This window comes from Anser cygnoides, chromosome 14 (assembly GCF_040182565.1).
Source record: "Anser cygnoides isolate HZ-2024a breed goose chromosome 14, Taihu_goose_T2T_genome, whole genome shotgun sequence".
NCBI lineage: Eukaryota > Metazoa > Chordata > Aves > Anseriformes > Anatidae > Anser > Anser cygnoides.
The window spans coordinates 16,122,320-16,140,138 of NC_089886.1; the positions used below are offsets into that span (position 1 = coordinate 16,122,320).

General features: G+C 39.7%; 1 protein-coding gene across 11 annotated transcripts in view; it reads right to left on the reverse strand.

Annotated features, from left to right (window-relative positions):
- TENM2 (teneurin transmembrane protein 2) overlaps positions 1 to 17,819 on the reverse strand; it is a 1,595,068-nt gene that overhangs the window by 163,614 nt on the left and 1,413,635 nt on the right. For 10 of the 11 annotated variants that reach the window (XM_066977122.1, XM_066977125.1, XM_066977123.1 and 7 more), the window contains one exon: positions 6,547 to 6,781. In XM_066977122.1, coding sequence (XP_066833223.1) covers positions 6,547 to 6,781 — 235 coding nt within the window. Of the gene's footprint in view, positions 1 to 2,842; positions 3,006 to 6,546; positions 6,782 to 17,819 lie in introns of those variants that run through there. The other variant, XM_013178432.3, reaches the window with a different exon arrangement.

Below are 17,819 nucleotides of genomic sequence, written 5' to 3' on the forward strand. Positions count from 1 at the left end.
ATTTTAAAAGGCACACATGTAAGCTCTTCACTATCTCTTAATTCAGCTACTCACTTAACTAGAAATAAAGAAAAAGCACTAGCAACAGAGCTAAATAAGCCATTCGAGTCAATAAATAATAAAATCTTATAATAAGAAACTCAAGTCTCTAAAATAATTTTGTTATCAGTCTACATGTAAATGTAGAAAATAGAATCCTAAATCACATCATTTGGGATTAAAAAGCCACCAAAAACAGTAACAAAAAGCAACATCCTAAATATACCTGTTTCTTCCTGTGCAGCCATTCATGCTGCCTGTTCATTCTACACAACTCAAAACTTAAAATGCAAACCAACAAGATCATGACAACATGCAATTAGCTGCAATCTGTAAAAACTTTCAGTTTATGTGTATGTGAGTAGGAGTACGTTACACAGATTTTCAGAACCATCAGTAAATATCTTGCTTTTGCAGTGTTTCTCTCCACCCTTTTTTCATCTCTTATCAGAGTTTACAGTTGTTATGAAAACAGCACTAGATCAGCCTGCTAAAAATGACCTTTCAACAATGTTTATGGAATTCCTCCAAGTACATGGCCCAAATGTACATGAAGTCTCTGTGGATGCTTTTGACTGTGCTTTACTGCCTCTTCAAAATGCTTTTGATTTTCAGATAAGTCCAGAATCTCTCTATGCAGATCCCATTTATATGGAAAGTCTACGCAACTTTCCTGCAACCTTCTGAAGCAGGAACAAGCAAACAAAAGTTTCAGTTCTTGCCCCAGCCCTCAAACTCAGGAGGACCGAGGTGCTGTAGCATACGTGCCTGTAGTCTTGCAGTTTAAGTAGCTGGTAAGAGAAGGCCACCTAAGACAAAGCAAAATCAGAGGGAGGAGATATTTCACTGTTTCAAGCAGTTGTTTGCTGTACCTGATACGTACTAGAAATTTGCATTAACAAAAGGAAAAGAGATTTTTCACTGTTTTGTTCCAGAACATTTTACATCATGTGTAAAGATATCAAAATATTGAGACATTATTCAAAATAGGCAATTGTCAAGAGCAGCTGCAACTTGGAGTTTGTACACAGTCAGAAACTTCAAGTTTACATATTCTGTTCAGAAGTTCTGTAGCTGATCTTGACGCCATCTTCATACAGCATCTGACTTCAGTATTAACAACATTTCACATATTTAATTTTTCTAAAATAAATTTCTCAGCACTAAATCCTGCTCTTCCCCTACTCTGTCCTTGGCTTTTTAGCAATGCCTGTTCTAGCCTGTGCATAGCCACCACATACTATGTTTTCTTCTTCACTGCCGCAAAGGTTGCAGCTACAAAAACACCGGGCAGAGATGTTTCACTGCTGTGATGCTCTGTGATTGTGGGTTCACGCACTTCATTGGTGCAAACTGGGATACAGCTATTGTTGCTACTCCATCCATTTTTCTCCCATTTCTGTCTTTACTCTCCCCCTTCAGGCTCACCCCACACGGAGACTATGTTGGAATCAGACTTGCAAAGAAAGATAGCTTGAACCCCAGGAACAGACAAATATTTGAAACAGCAACATGACTTTTTTAGGGCTAATTTTTACAGATTGTTCAATCTTTAAATTGAACTTTGCTTAAATGACACCAAATTTAGACCACTGCTTTTGTTCAATGGCCCACAAGATCTTCTAAGGAAACAGGGATTTCATAATCACCAGAAGAGTGGCCGTTATTGTTTCTCCTGTATTTCAGGAGAAATGTTGGTATGTTATATTCTTCACTGAAGCCTAGTAAAAAATAGTTATGAGCTAGCTCAAAGAAACTAGAAGCATACATACGAAATTATCTTTACAGCTAAAAGATTTTGATTGAAAATATTTTAAGTATGAGACTAATTATGAGATTAAATAATAAGACTAATTTCTATTTAATTTCATCTTTTTTCCTTTTGGATTAAGTATTATTAATTATAATGGTATCAACTAAATTAATTAACATCAATATGAGGCACAGGAACAGACATTAGTACATTAGGCAATCTTAGACAAATATCCATCCGTGAAAGCTCTTCTGTTATCCTCATTTACGAGTCATTTCATTTTGACTGGCATCTGCAGATGGCCCTGTGCGAGGTTCCCATCCCAGAGATGAACCTTACAGTGCAAAGAGTGATGCAAACCTTTCCTGCAAAGCCATACTTTTCTCCCCGTGCTCTGTGATAAAGAAGCCCTCAAAGCATTTCAACCTGTAAAGCAGAGTGCTGCCTCTCTAGCTGTCTGGAGGTAATGAGACCCACACCGGGATGTTCAAAGGTAGTACTTTCATCATTCATCCTCATTGAAAGCAATGATTAAAGAAGCAATAAAGGAACACCTCTTAACTGCAAAATGTAGAAACCAGCACTTTGGAAAGGAGGAGGAGGAGATGGTTTGAAACAGACTGCAAGAGGACAATAAAAGTTAAAGAGCATTAAACAGCAGCTTTGAGCCTAAAGGTAAAGCAGTTAAGTACTGCAGAAATGAACCATAAAAATAGCATCATGATATGCTACAGTGATACATTCCTGCATCCTTAGTCAAAGATATTTCAACCCTTCCATTATGGACCCTAATTTCAAAGAGAACGGAACAATTATGCAGCCGAAGCAAGGCCCTGTTGCAGCCATAAAGCAGCAGCAGACCAGGTAAGATACAATCCACATTTGCTTGCCTCGAACCAGACCTAAACACACCAAAACAGCACAACTAAGAACTCTGTATAAGCATTTTACAATATTTTAACTCCACCAAAAGCAACCACCTACTGCAAGACAGCTAAGCATAATTACGTTAAAAATAAAGAGACACAAAGGGTAAATGGAGACTTTTACCTCCAACTCCACAGCCATTAAGGTCTGCAGCCATCAGCCCACCAGCTCCTGGGTCTGTGCCCTCACAGCTAGTTCAGGATAATCTTCCCAAGAACCAACCATTTGTAGACGTAGGGATAATTACGGACAGTGATAGGAACTAATTGCTGATGACATGTACCACCGGTGAAGATCAATTTTCTGAAGTGGTGTTTTCAAGTTGGAAGCTGGCCTGATTTATCAGCCTTTGGGGGCTGATCCTCCTCCCTGGCCCCAAACAGCCTCACCTGGGCTGCCCCAGCCCCTCACAGCCCCAGGAGCTCCTGATGGGTTCTAGCTTGGCTCTGTGGGTCACTTGGCTCCTGCATGGACCCTTTGGCCCCATACTGCAGCCTCGACTCCAGCCCTGTCTCTGGCCCCAGCTCCTTCTGCTCCTGCTTGGGATCCCTGGGTGGATCCTGGCCCCAGGCCACCTCTTGCACTGTCCCTGGACCCTTTAACCTGTCTCGGCTTTGCCTGTTCCCGGTGCAGTCTTTCAAACACTATTAGCACCATGGTTTCTAATTTCCTAATTTATTTATTTATACCTATATTTATATGTGGTCTGAGTATCACATGCATGCTGTAGTACGCAAGAATAGAGACCTGGGAGCTTCATATTTACTTTAAATTTACTTACTTTATCATCTGAAAAGTAATTAAAAATTGAGTATTTCATGAACACGTTTCATGTTTATGTTTGTATCGAATCAAGAGCCTCATTTAAAAACAAACAAACACCACACCAATTTTAATTTACATCATAGAAAATAAAACAAATGTGATTAACTCCTCCAGAATCAATATTGAAACAAGAGATGGAGAAAGGATGCATTTGGAAAATGTGCTGTCTCCAAGCAGTCTGTGTATTTAGCCCAGACTGCCTAAGATGGCAAAGGAAAGAAGGGAAAAACATTCTTAGCAGAAAAAAATAACAATATGCAGACACACATTGCCATGCTCGATGATTTCAGTGCTTGGCACTGTTAGATAAAGAGACATCTGGAATCTAAATTGTGATCTGATTTTTGTAGTGCTGACATAAAGTATTCCCTTCAGACAGCTCAGGTACCACTTTCCGTTTCATAGTAATGTGACCATTCGCATATTGTTTTCAGCCAAGAGCAGAATCTGCTGAAGGTTACCAAAAGGTGAAAACAAAGTTGAGAAAGTCTGTCCTGATAAAGCAGCCGCTGTCAGCTGTGGCTTTGTCTCCAAAGCACTCTGCTGCTGAGATTAACAAACTGCCAACAGGGAAAAACATTCAGGTGCAGTGCTCTGGGAAGAGGCACTCTTATGTGGGATCAGTGCTCACATCAAAGCAGAACGGAAAAATAAAGGCTGAACTAACAACTTAGCAAAAAGGTGTCATTGGTTTTTGTGGCTACCGATATGAATTTAGAGTAAAGAGAAAGAGTTACAGGCTAATTTGGAAAGTCTCCAGTGATTCTGCAGGCATCAATTTCAGCAAAACACACTGCAAAACAGAAAAAAGTCATCATCTTTTGAGTTAATATGCTTGTGATGAAACTTGTCATCAAGTCCTGTCAGGTGTGGAATTTCAGAAAAGAAGAAAATCGATCCTGAAGCACCTCTGGAAGAGTCTTAGAAGGCGGCGGTCCTGTCAGGAGGCTCTCTGACATCTCAATGTTTGCTTCTGACAAACGCAACCACGGAAAACTCCAATTAGCTGCCGGGTATCTTGCAGCCTCCAAAACTAACAGCATTGCTTTGGTCAGCACCATGAATACACATGTATTCTCTGAGAGTTTGTGATATAAAACAGAAAAGGAGAAGGTCCAAAGTTATTACTGGAACTGATAAAACTTCACTGACAGGGAACAGGCACAAAATCAGAATATGGAAGAAGGAAACTCAGACGGCCCAGGTCTGGTTCTTGGGGATGCCAGTATTATGACAGAGAATCATCTTGCAAATAACCTGAAGAATTCCCTTCCTATAAATGTAAATTGGGACAATGTTAAGACATCAGAAATTATATTACAGCTACTGTTGTACCTGAGAATGACTTCATATGAAACCAGAATTAAAAGCATTGTTCTAATATTGGGCAATGAACACAGCACCAACTGGCCCAGGCCGAATAGCTTCAACAACTTCATCCTGTGGTTCTTAGTGATAAATAACAAATTCAGAACACCAAACCTTTTGGCCAGAGTTAGCTCCAAAACCTTCAGTAAGAAGGAATCCCCTTCCTTTTTGTTTCTGGACATCTCACGCTTCAACTAACTTGTATTTACTTTTCATACCCACCTCTTCTTCATAGCATTTGTTTTGCTATTTTAGCCAAGTGAATAAATGTGAATGAATGATGTGAATAAAGCCCCTTGTGGGCAGCCCAGGGCTGGGTGTAGCAGCACAAACTCCCTGCGTGTTTCAGCCTCATTTTCTCCCCATGGCACTGCACCCACTGGTGCACAGTTTCAGTACAGCTGCACCAGCTTCTCCCCAGCTCCAAACCAAAAGTCAGTCTGTAATCAGACTCAAAGGACTGGGCTGAGATTGCTCAGAGAGGTAACCACACCATGCCCGGCTACTGTTTGTGTAATCTGGTAGAGCAGCCTTGAATTCCCAGAAGGCTGCAACTGAAACATAACAACCAAGAAACTGTGACAACAAAACTGCTACAACCATTGCAGGAGCCACTGTTACACACAGTCCAGCTGCTCTACCTGTGTTCCCTGTTTTTATATCCATCTATCTCCCCAGGCAAGCAAGAACAGACTCCTACTGCAACCTTATTTTTCACTTTTTTTTTTTTAAACTGCATTTGCTAGAATTCAGTAACTTTCTAGCATATTAGCAAGAGGTGCAGCCTCAGACTACAAATTTCAGTGGCGGCATGTGTCATGTGAATGCCCAGCCTGCTCTGACAATCACAGAAGGACTCTGCTTCGTGTCTGTGAACAAGGACACAAACACATGTTCCTGCAAACAGCCCCACAACGGCTGATTTTAAATTCTGGGAGATCAGCTCTCCTATTCAAAGCACAAGTTAAATACATTTGACATGACCCACCCCAGATGACCACAAACAAGAATACAGAGAACCACAGCCTGCCAGGCACGCACTTATTCATTTGACTGACTGAAGTGCTGCACCTTTTAATTTATATGCAACTGTTTGCCCCATGGGCATCAAGCTGTTAACACGTACAGAAGAGATTAAAATGAGCTTGCATACTGGATGAAATATAAATGAAAATTACAGTACTGTCGGTCTTGAATCTGGGATTGTTTCTCAAGTCTCCCAAAATGCATAATTGCAAATGGGACTCTGTTTGTGACCTCAGGAATGGCAAAATGCATAATTTTCCAGCAACACAGTCAATATGACTTATAAGCAAGTTCCCCCTTGAGCCTGTGAGCAAGAGGCAACTCTAGCACCATTAGCTGAGTAGACAAGAACTGTCCAAATGAATAATAAATGCTTTAAAATAGGACAGAGAAATGACAGAAAGATGTCCACCTCTCTGTCTTTCAATGCAAAGCAAATCAGAGTATGTGTATTGTACATATTCTGATGTGAGGAACTCTCCCTGTTGTATCAGCCAAACACATCGCTGACCCAAGGCGGATTAAAACCCCTCTCCTCAGTAGTCAAGTGGTTTTCTCTGTGTGCTGCAGGATGTCGGCACCCCAGGACTCCCAGCCCCACGACCCACCTGGTCTCGAGTGGCACGTTGCTGTTGAGCACCCAGCTGTCCTGGAGCTGCACGGACTCGGGAGTGGTGGCCAGGTCGTTGGGTGCGGGAGCAGGCGCGTGGATCTGGTTGCGGCGGTTTGTGAGAGAGTTCCTGTTGAGGGAGTTGGCGGAAGAGTGATGGTGGGACAGCGAGTGGTTGTGAGGAGGAGGAAGAGGTGGCCTCAGTGTTGACTGGCTGTGATGGTTTGAGGGGCCTGAAATGGAGAAAGAAAAATAAATCACAGCTGTGTTGAAGGTATTATTCTCTTCAGCACTTCCAAGAGACGATTGACTAGAAAAAAAACACCACATAACAACAACAAGAAGAAACCACCTGCAACCACGAAACTATGCCTGTGTGCCTTTTGGATGTGTAGCTACTAAAACAAAGTTAAATCAGATCACAGATTATTAGCAAGTAGAGATACAAACAGCATTTAGAGGCTGTATAGTTGCAATATTCTCAAAGACTGGTCTTTCTGCGGAAAAAGGCTTCTTGGTGGAGGAAACAGGACAGCGGTCAAGCTCAACCGTTCTGTGCATCAACCTGGAGGAATGTTTTCCTCCCTGTTTTTATCATGGAGTTGAAGAAGGTGAACCTTAATGCATTAAAAATAGCTTTTGAAAATATGGTCTTTATGCTTCTATAAAGCTTAATCAGAGATCTCAATCTGCTTTCACTCACTGTTAGTTTACCCATCAGCTTCAAAGGAACAGTATTCGGGCCAGTGAAAGATTAAGCTCAAAATTTGAAAAGACAGCACAATGCAATGATGGTATCTTTCATGTTCTTACATGTGACCAGGATTTGGCCTGTTCTTTTGTATTTAGCACTGCCACAAACACACATCAAGACCTGAAAATTATGCTAGTCCTTCAACCACTTTCATCGAAAAATGACAGGAGATGTTTTGGGGAGATAAGGAAGGCTATACACTTTTCTCATTCTTTGAGTTTGCATGGATAATGAAAATAAATTCTGCTAATCAATAAAGACAAGTGGATTAAATTAAAAAGAACATGTGCAGAAAATAGAATAAGGAGGTATCTTTCTAGCATAGTCACTTTTCTAAATAAATGCAGAATGGTAAATACATTTAAATGTAATTCCATATGTTGCAATAACTTAGTTTTAATAAAAAAACACAAAAGATGATTAAAAAAATACTAAGTGGATTACAAACCGCACGCTTTAGTCATTATATCAAGTTGTAGTTTTCTAGTGAACTATAATCAGAAAAAGTAATATCAGCAAAATTATAATGATGTATGTTTGTTTTTAGAAACTGAAGCACATTCTGTACTTAATGAATCAAACAATAAAAGAAAGCATCATGAGGAGAAAACACTTGCAGCTAGACTGATCTATCTTCATTTGAAACAATGAAGTATAGAAAAACTGTTCAAATGTTCAATTAACTGTACATTAATTAAAGCCAATATTTAAAAAATAAAATGTGGAAAATTATTGTTCAAGGGTGGGACTAACCCCATGCGATAATCAGGCCACACAGCCAGGAACTGAAATAGGTGCCAAATTTCAGGCTCTGATTCCTGAAGTTAGGACCCAAACCCCTCCCAGGATCAGGAGAGGTGTCCAAGAGGAGAAGGCCCCGGCAAGGCCCCGGCTGCCTCCCTGCAGCCCAGCACAGCCACGCACCCGCCGCCTGCCCCACAGCAGCGGGGCCCCTGGCCTGCGTCCGCTGGGCTCCCCTGCATGAGGCTATGCCGAGAGAGATCTTCCATCTTCTCAAATGCCTCTGTGGGCCTGGAAAGGCACATGCCGGAGAAGAAGAAGAAAACACAGGTTTCACCAGGACTTGCGCAAGGCAAGAAGTCGGCCTGTGACAAGACACTTTAAGAAGGGAATGACAATAAATTCTGGATACTTCATATACTGCTTGCGATCTGCACAGAAGTTTCTTTACCTTTCTTGAAAGTCTTTTTGCCTGAATGCTCATCCTGTGGTATTCACCTGTTTTAAACATAAAGAAGCCTTTCATGGAGACAGCCTGAATTTTTGGGCCATCACATGGCCTGGCCATCCTACTGTCCTTGCTTTGGCTATTTCTTCCACAAGCTTGGAAGAGACTGTTTGGCCCAGCAAAGTTAACATTTAAAAGCCCTGTTTGGACCTCCTAAAACATCAAATGTCTAATCTACGCTAGGTCCTGTGCCATTTCCAAACAGCATGTGGAGTAAGACACAGCAGGAAGAAAATGTGTTTGGACAATATCCACACGCATAGAAGCTTAAGTGGAATTACGCTCCTAAAGTCTGTGTTCTGGCTTTAAACAAAGCATGTCGATTTGGATTTCAATAAATTGATCTTTATGAGTGATAAAATACAGACGTGTGCCCTTGTGTGAAAAACTACTTTAAAAGACGTGTGTTCCGTATCTTCTCAGCTCACTTTTGATTCAGCCTCTCCTTTTGGAGGATAAATAGGGAAATATTGAACAAAAAAGTTTTGTTCTGAGAGGCACGGCTGTGCCAGCTATACAAAGACTCTGAATCTTGCAACTACAAAATCATAGAGGCTCTTCTTAGAAGTGAGACAACTCTGTGCACTCTTATTACCGTACAATTTCTGTAAAACTAAAGAAGAAAGAACGGAATTCAAGCTACCATATATATGCTACCATATATATAGCTACCATATATAATTCAAGCTACAGTATATAAAATGTACCACACAAAATAAACTTTGTAGAAGTAACTGAACATATACCACAGCTGCAAAACCTCAGAACATCTGGCACAAGATGAATGTAGCAATTAACAGAGAAAAAAAATCAAATACCAATATCAAAGTTATATAGATATTGCATAGCTTATATACATATTAAAACACATAAAATCTAGTATCTATATAAATACTAACAAGGAAACATGTAGACACACTCCTATGTATATACGAGAGTTAAAATCTTAATATGCTGCTTCTTCGTAAATTTGTTTAAATAAATAAAAAGCAGAAAATGAACACCACTGAACTTGCCATGGATATAAAACTGGATTCACATCTGAACATCTAAGCGCTTCTTCGTGAGCATCTTTGCCTAGAATAAAACTTCAGTAGCAGTACCTGGAAATCTGTTAAGCTCAGAAGTTCAGAGGAGTAAATCACTTGTCCTGTAATAAAAGCTCAGCAGCATGAAGGGCTGGCACAACGTGTCTTGCCATATGACATGCTCTGCGGCCTCTTGCTGATTGCTTTGGTATTTGGGAGCTTAAAGACAGTAAGTGACCTGATGGAGCACATCTAGCTTTTCACATCACGAAAGAGATTTTATTTTTTAATATAGCAGCTGCCAATATTTGCCTGGGGAAAAATGCTGAGGAAATTATGCTGTTTCTGAATTATTACATTAATTAGAGGTTTCACCAGAATACACTATCCATTCTCCAACATTTAGGGCTTAAGAAGTCTCTTAAAAACACAATGAAAATCACAGAACTGGAAATCTAAAACATCAGTACCCTCCATGTTTTGGTTTCTGCCCTTTTTTTTTTTTTTTTTCCAATTGTGATTTAAACCCACAAATAGACAAACATACCTAATTCTAATGAATTTTAGTACATATTAAATGACTGCTTCTGAAAAATCAGGGGCTGATGACCATACAATCAACATACAATTCTGCAGAGATCTTGCTGTAGTCAAGAATACCAGCTTTTCATTTAACATGTGCAAGTTGGAAGCTAACTGAAGATAAATTAGTTTCTAATTAAGTAATCTGAGAATACAAAGTCTGATCTAAATGACTTTGAAGTAAGCACAAGCTATTTGGGTTTAATCAGAACCAAAATGCTAAAAGTGTAGGAAAAAAAATGCTCTGCTCTGTTCTTTTATTCAAGAAAACAATTAAACAAATCAAGCTAGCTAGCACAGAGGTAACATTCAGCTAAGAAAGAGGCAGAACGGCACTTTTATCCTTAACATAAAAACAATAAAACAGTACTGGGAAGGCAGAGGGGCCTCAAGTGCTGTGCGGGGCAGAGCCACTGCATCGCCACAACACTGGCCTGTTCTGACACGGGCCGGGGAACACCACCCAGCAGGAAAAGCCCCCAGATGTGAGCAGGAAAAGCACTTGGCTGTCACAGGGTTACAGGTACAACAGCGATGGCTATGTGCTCCTGAGTACGCACCTCTAAATGCTACTTCTTGGCCTCTGTTGCAGATTGGATGTTGCCTAGCACACTAAGTGACACTTCGGGCCTGCTTCAACGTGGTCACATCAATTTCCAAGTTCTTCCAACTCTTTGGTGCACTCACGTAACACACTCACTAAACGCACACAACACAAGGAACTGAGCAGAACAAGCGAGTCTCCCACTGCAGAGATCCAACTCCTAGCAGGATGAGCAGCATCCCTAATCGGAGCTGAGCAAGCTCTTTCCTCCATCCATGTTCTTTGTCAATACTACCTCAAAAAAGTAATGGAGATTCTATCTTAGCTGTGCTGCATTATCCTCCATGCAATGATTAAATGCTAAAGAGACACACAAACATATCCTCAATCCTTTCCACAAAAGAACTAAATATATATATATACACATTATTTTTCTGAAATGAACAATGATGCAGCTTATACCTAACCAATACAAACATTGAACATAAAAAGAGAATGAAGTCGATGCGCTGAAAGATAAAATGAATAAACTAGAACCACAAAAATCCTTGTTAGTCAGCATTAGAAACCTAGTCTTTAGCACTCCTAATTCTTTATTCAAATAACTCTACCACACTGTTTTCTCAAGAAAACCACATCATCTGCTATCACAATGAGTAACAGGTTTTTCACAGAACCACAGGGCTACCTTCCAAGCTAAAATCATCTTCAAAGGCAGATCACGTTACTCAGCCAGGGAGAAAGAGAAGCACTGAAGTGCCCAGGAGCAGAACGCAGCATTGTAGGGAGCAGCCTCTCCTCGGCCAGCTCACACCCAGGACATCAGCCTTGCAGCCTAGGACGAGGGCTCCTTACAGCAATGTGGAATCTGGTATAAGCTGTGTATGACTCAATTCAGAGAATTCAAGCAAACAGAAGAACTATTTCATGCAAGGCCAAAGTTTAAATGGAATCTCAATATTCTCAAAATGTTTTCAACATATGCTGGAAAGAAGCAAGCTATCTTGCTTATAACCATAGATGTCATTAACTCTCTTGCTTGCTGTAAAACCAAACCGTTTGCCAGGCGTTCCTTCTTTTGTCCACATGTTTTTACAGTGTTTGAGGCAAGAATAGCTTGAATGACTGGCTGTCATCCCAGACTGTACATTTCAAACTGAAAATTCAGTAAATGCGTGCTAGAAATTGTGAGTCACTTATCAGTGTCTGCCAGTGCGCTGGAGCCATCTCCTCAGCACAATATTAGAATCAAAAATTAAATGTTCCTGTGGCAAAAAAAAAAACAACACAAAACAAACAACAAACCCCCCCAAACCCCCTTGGTTGTCCACAACAGCCAGATAACCGCAGAAAAGAGGAGAGGTGGTTTAATGGATCAAGTATTAGTCTGGGACTTTGTCATGGTTTCTATATCCTATGCTGACTGAGGCATCCCTTGAGCAATTGCAGATGAATCACTTGTTATCTATCTGCTTCTTTATCCATATTCTGCGCAGGAGTGTTGAAGGTAAATTACCTTACCACTTACAAGGCGATCAGATACTACTGCAGCATGAGCCGGTAAAATGCTTTGTAGCTGCAGCTCCCAGCCTGCGGGGCACAAGTTCATCACACAGGAGGCAGAAGCAGCAGCAACCAAATTAACTTGGCCAGACCGGAGTCCTTGCTGTGTACACAGAGCGCGGCTGCTACTCCATCGCACTCCTGCCATCGGAGGTGATGTGAAGCTCAGAGCAGTTGTCCAAGGGCCCGCAGCCACGGCCAGCCAGCAGAAGCAAGAACACCAGCTTGCGCTCAGCGCTGCAGGAGCCAAAGGGATGGCAGACTTGGTCTTTGCACCAGATGGGTGGGATGGCTGTGAAAAAGCGGCGTGCATGCTCATGCGGGAGAAGGCAACGATGAGGGACCCTTCACCAGACTCTAACCTGATGGACTACAAATAGCCAGTTTTCTCAAGTAAGTGTCACCTACAGAAAGGTTTAAAAACACTGCCCTACAAAATAGTACTCCAATACGATGTACTAATTATATTTGCTTAAATACATCACTTAAATATGCATTACCTCACTGCATGAGGTGAGCCGGCTGCATAAAACAATGGCTAGTCAATGGCAAAACACATTGCTTTAATAATAATGCTTTACGTAGACTCGGTATCCCGTGATAGCTTTACGTATTTACATATATATACATATATAAGTAGGCATGCTATTTCCCGCTTTACATATCAGAAAAATGAGTCACAGAGAAGTTAGTCATCTTTCCAATTAAAAAAAAAATAAAATCCATGCATTTCCCCATCAAGCTTCTCATTTAATTTTCCAATAATGAAACAGATATAAAACATATTTCAGAGAGACCAAGGGTGCATTTATCTTCTTTAGCCTAGATGCCTGACTGCTGCCTGAAGAGGGCACTGATGTAAGAAGAACTAAAAAGAAAAGCATATATATATATATATTTCTAACTGATAAAAAGTTAACCATTGCCATAGAACACGAAATCCAGAATGCTAAAGTTTGTTTTGTATGCTTGGTTCTTCAGAATGGAAGGAGTTGAACCCTATCTAGTCTTACAGAAACACCCTCCAAAGCAAACTCAATTTGACATACCGAAAATCACACCAAATTGAAACTGGAAACAGACATTTTTCTGAACAACATACAGAAACTTCTGAGCAGAAGTTTTTGGCCAGCAGCGTAAGCTTGGTGACATCTTCCTGACAGGAGTATAGCTTGAAAATGGCTGTTTCCCTGGATGGTCCAAGGGGGAGCCTGAACATTTTCCTAGTGACATAACAGTAATTGTACCGTAATTACCAATTCATTGCGAATCTGGAGTCAGGTGCAATAATGTCATCCCCAAAGCTATTACAGCAGTACTTTGGATTTTATATAACCCAGTTAGCTAGCACACAAAGCTGTTTTCCAAGGGTGTAAAAGAAACGCTAGTCACAGATGTTTTAATGCAATACATTATTTTGACCATTTCAGAAACTTCACAGAACATATTATGCAGTAATAATATAGTATTTCCAAAATAATCTGAAAATTATTTATTACATGTGAAATATTAATTAAAAAAAGTCTCTGAAAATAAGTTACTAAAAGTAACTATGTAAGACAAGATCTGATATGAGAAATTTGTACAATGCTCTTGTACTGTTTTTTCTGGGTTAAAGAATTTTTTTCAGAAATATTTACAGTATTACTTTGTCAGCCCCAAAAAAGCACCAAAATAATAATTAAATACCTTTTTTCTTTTAGACTGAACTATCTGGTAATCAAATGGTGGAAGTAAACACTGATCTATGTGGATCATTAAAACATGAAGACACACTGACACCAGTACGTGCAAGGTTCCTGGGGAAGTCCCCCAGGACAGTTCAATTTCACAGCTCTGGGGAAGCCACAGTTATGTGCTCTCTGGTCAGTCTGTTTCACAAAATGTAGAGCAGGTAAGAATAAATGGTGTAAACTATATGGAAAAGTATAAGAATGGTGCATGATGCTGTAGTAAACAAAAGCAAATATAATACAATGCGTATGTTGCATTGAATTAGATTTCAATAGGTTATTTCTCTTTTTAAAAGCAGGTAAAATACAAATGACTACAAGTAGGAAACAAGCACTTCCTTGCCTCCTGTAGGGAACGGCAAGCTGCAAGCACTGCATGACTAGTGTGTCTTCCAAAGCCACTGGAATGGGGCTCTAACTCTTTATTAGTTGGTGTGGGACAAAAAAGAAAGTCACAAACCATTGGACTAAAAAGTCCTACAGAAGTTCCCTGACTTTTCAAGGTACTGGAGAGTTTAACCTCAGCTACCACAGACAACAGGTTCTGTCATTCAGAAGATGAAACCATGAGTTAATGAGTACAAATGAAAGGCATCGTGAGGTGGTATATGAAAGCCTTCCCACAGCTTATAACTCAGCAGTAAATGAGCCAACTTATTAAGCTAGATGTTCGTATAAAAGTTTTTAATTGGAGATTTTAGTGTGTGTAGGAAGAAATCACAAAGTCAGACGTGGAAAAACAGAAAAAATCAATACTAGAGAACTTCAGCTAGGAAACTAATCAGTCTTTGTCATTGGGTGCTGCAGTTGGGACACAACTTACCAAGATACACCTGATGTGACTGGCTTTCAGGGTGAGACCCCTGGCCCCTCTTCTACAGCCCCAGGGCCGCGCAGGGCCCCACAGAACAGCCCTTCAGAGTGCCTTAGACCACCACAATACTGAATTTGTATAGCAAAAAAAAAAAGAAAAAGAGAGAAAAACAGCTCTTGGGTGCAGTGCTGCATTCACAGTAATGACAGCAGCAGTACTAAAAAAGAATTTAAAAGCAAGAAAAAAGGATGACTATGATATTTATCCAACTAAAGTCATAGGAGATACTAGATACTAGTTGGGTGCCAAGACTGCAGTTTGGCCAAAACCTCTGGATAAACATCTGCCACCCTGCAAAAATTGCTAACAGCTTTACTGAAGGATGACAAGTAATCAAAATCTATGTTTGAAATCTCTGCTCACAAGCATGTGTGGATTGCTTAAATCCCTTGGACAGAAAAGGTTCATGGCAGTTAAAGCTATAACGTGAGAGATGAGTTTCAGAAAACCCGCAGACCAAGGGCAAAACTTTTAGATGCTGACATTGACTTGTAAAACCATGACAGAGAAGAAAAGGAGTTAAGGAGGATTCCACAGTAAGTCAAAGAAGTCTGCTGCTTTGAGACATAGGGGCAAGGCAGAAGGCAGCAGGGATGAAGGAAAAAAAACCTATTTCTTAAGAGCTCTTAGAAGAGCATGATAAGTCTTCTACATAAGAAGGAAGCTCCTTGATGATTACGTGTTATATGTATAGGTTATATGTATATTAGCAGGTAATTTGCCACAATATAAGCTAATCAGTAGGTCAGAATAGAAGATCCTAGAACCCCTCTTCCACACTGTATGCTGTTTGGATGCTGTCAGGCTCTAATTCTGGACTGGATTTAGTTTGGTTCGTTTCGATCAAGAGTTCTCACTGTCCATGTGGTCTGAAGCAATCTCAAGGGACGGTCATTGTTTGCAGCTCTCATGTCCCCATTAGAAAGGGATGCACATTTGCATCAAAGCTTCTAATCGGTTTTCCCTGGAAGAAATCACGTTTCTGCAAGCCAACATTTCCCAGTAAGCCATCCCATCACTGCCTAAGGTAGGCAGCCAAAGGGGGTCACTTCAGAACTGCAGCACTGCTCCAGCACAAAGCACTAACGTGGACAGCGCCAAGCTCATTCAGTCTTGTTCAGATGTCACTGCCTTCAAGTTTGTCGCTAATCTATCAGTTAATCTGTATTTCACATAAGGAAAATTCGCAAGAAGAATAATTATTACCCACCGAGAAAGACTCTAACATTTTGATTCATCTTTGTTTTTAAATGAATAAGAAGTTTACTGGCTGTTTCAGTCTGTAAATAGAAAACATTCTAAAAAAACATTAAAAAGAATAAGCTTCAGTATTAATTTCATATGGGGTCTGTCAGTTGTGCAAGACACTAAAAATTTAGTAGATACTAAGTTGCAATTCTGTATTTGAAAAACCCAATGAGATTACTTTGTTTTGATATCAAAACTATGACACAATGACAGCACGATCTTCCTATTGCTCAACTGACATGCAAGAAAGACGCTTGTCATATTGAATCTTCAAAGCTACTACAGAGCTATGCTCGACACTTGGGCTTTTCTACATGGCCATTTATCAACTAAATTTTAAAAGGAATATTCAGAAACAGAGGAGTCAAGCTTAAGAAATTACAAAATCAAGAGGATTTTTTTCCCTAAATATCTAGTAATTTAAGTAAAAGTTATCGTTATTATGTTATTACCAGTAAATTGGAGTATCTATAGTTTTTGGTAGCAAGATATTTATTAGGTGTCCCTACTTAACACACAAAGAAACAAACAAAACCAAATATAAAAAGTAAATCTTACCTAGCTAAAGCATTGCCATTAGATAGCTGATACTCTATGCTTATAACAGCAGAAGATTTTTTTTTTAATTGTTTTAAATTAAGATATTCATTCACTTTTACTACTTTTGCTCCTATTTGCATGTGTGAAAGATTTTCATTTACACTCATTTATCAACTCAGGCAACTTCACTGACAAGGAAATTCATTCTGACAAAAAAAAAATCAAACTGTCTTGAGAAGGTTATCGCTGATGTTGGTACATGCATATGGCACCTAGCTCAGGAATAAGTATGATCTTTTATCAAACACAACTCTCAAATATTATGATTATCTTTGACATATTCACTAAGGCAGATGGATGTCCAGGTAGCAAAGATCTTATTTTAAAGTAGTATTTCTGAAAGAAATACTTCCCACAAATGTAGGAAGGCAGAAGAGGTGTTAAAATGAAAAGTAAAGCATGGTATTGAAAGAGATCTTAAAAACCAATAACCCTGGTTCAGTGTTAAAAACCCAGAACATAGTTCTTATCTGTCAAAAATGCCTGTAGTGAGTGTTATATATACTTGGTTGATCACTACTTACAACCACACCATAAAAATAATAATAATACTTAATGTTCTTTAAGACATCTGCCATGTGTTTTTCATAAAGTGCTTCCTAAATGAAGCCTCATAAGGTATGGATATTAGCAGAACTCTGAAGGCATACAAAATGAAACACAGGGAGTAATGAATTAATATTGAATCGTGTGTCCCAACCCTAGTACCCTGGTTCCGTCTTGGTCTTATCCCCCTTATAACAGACCCTCCTTGTCTGGTATGTTCATTTCTCTGATCGTAACAAAGTAAAACACATGAAAACTAATTTGAGTGGGTGCTAAGCAAAAGTAACTCATGCTTCAATTTAGCTGTTATTTCAAACAGTTTGTTTTTCCTCATGCAGCGTATTTAACTAATATATTTCAGTAAAGAGAAACAATTCCATTTTTTACATTGGCCATATCTCTAAATGCAATATACTTCAGCAGGACCTTTTAGGCAACTGCCTCGAAAAACAAAACAAAACCAACACACAAGAAAAAACATAGCTGATCACAGGTTTTGCAAATGATATGTAACACAAGTCCTACCCATTGGAGAGGATTACATTTGTAA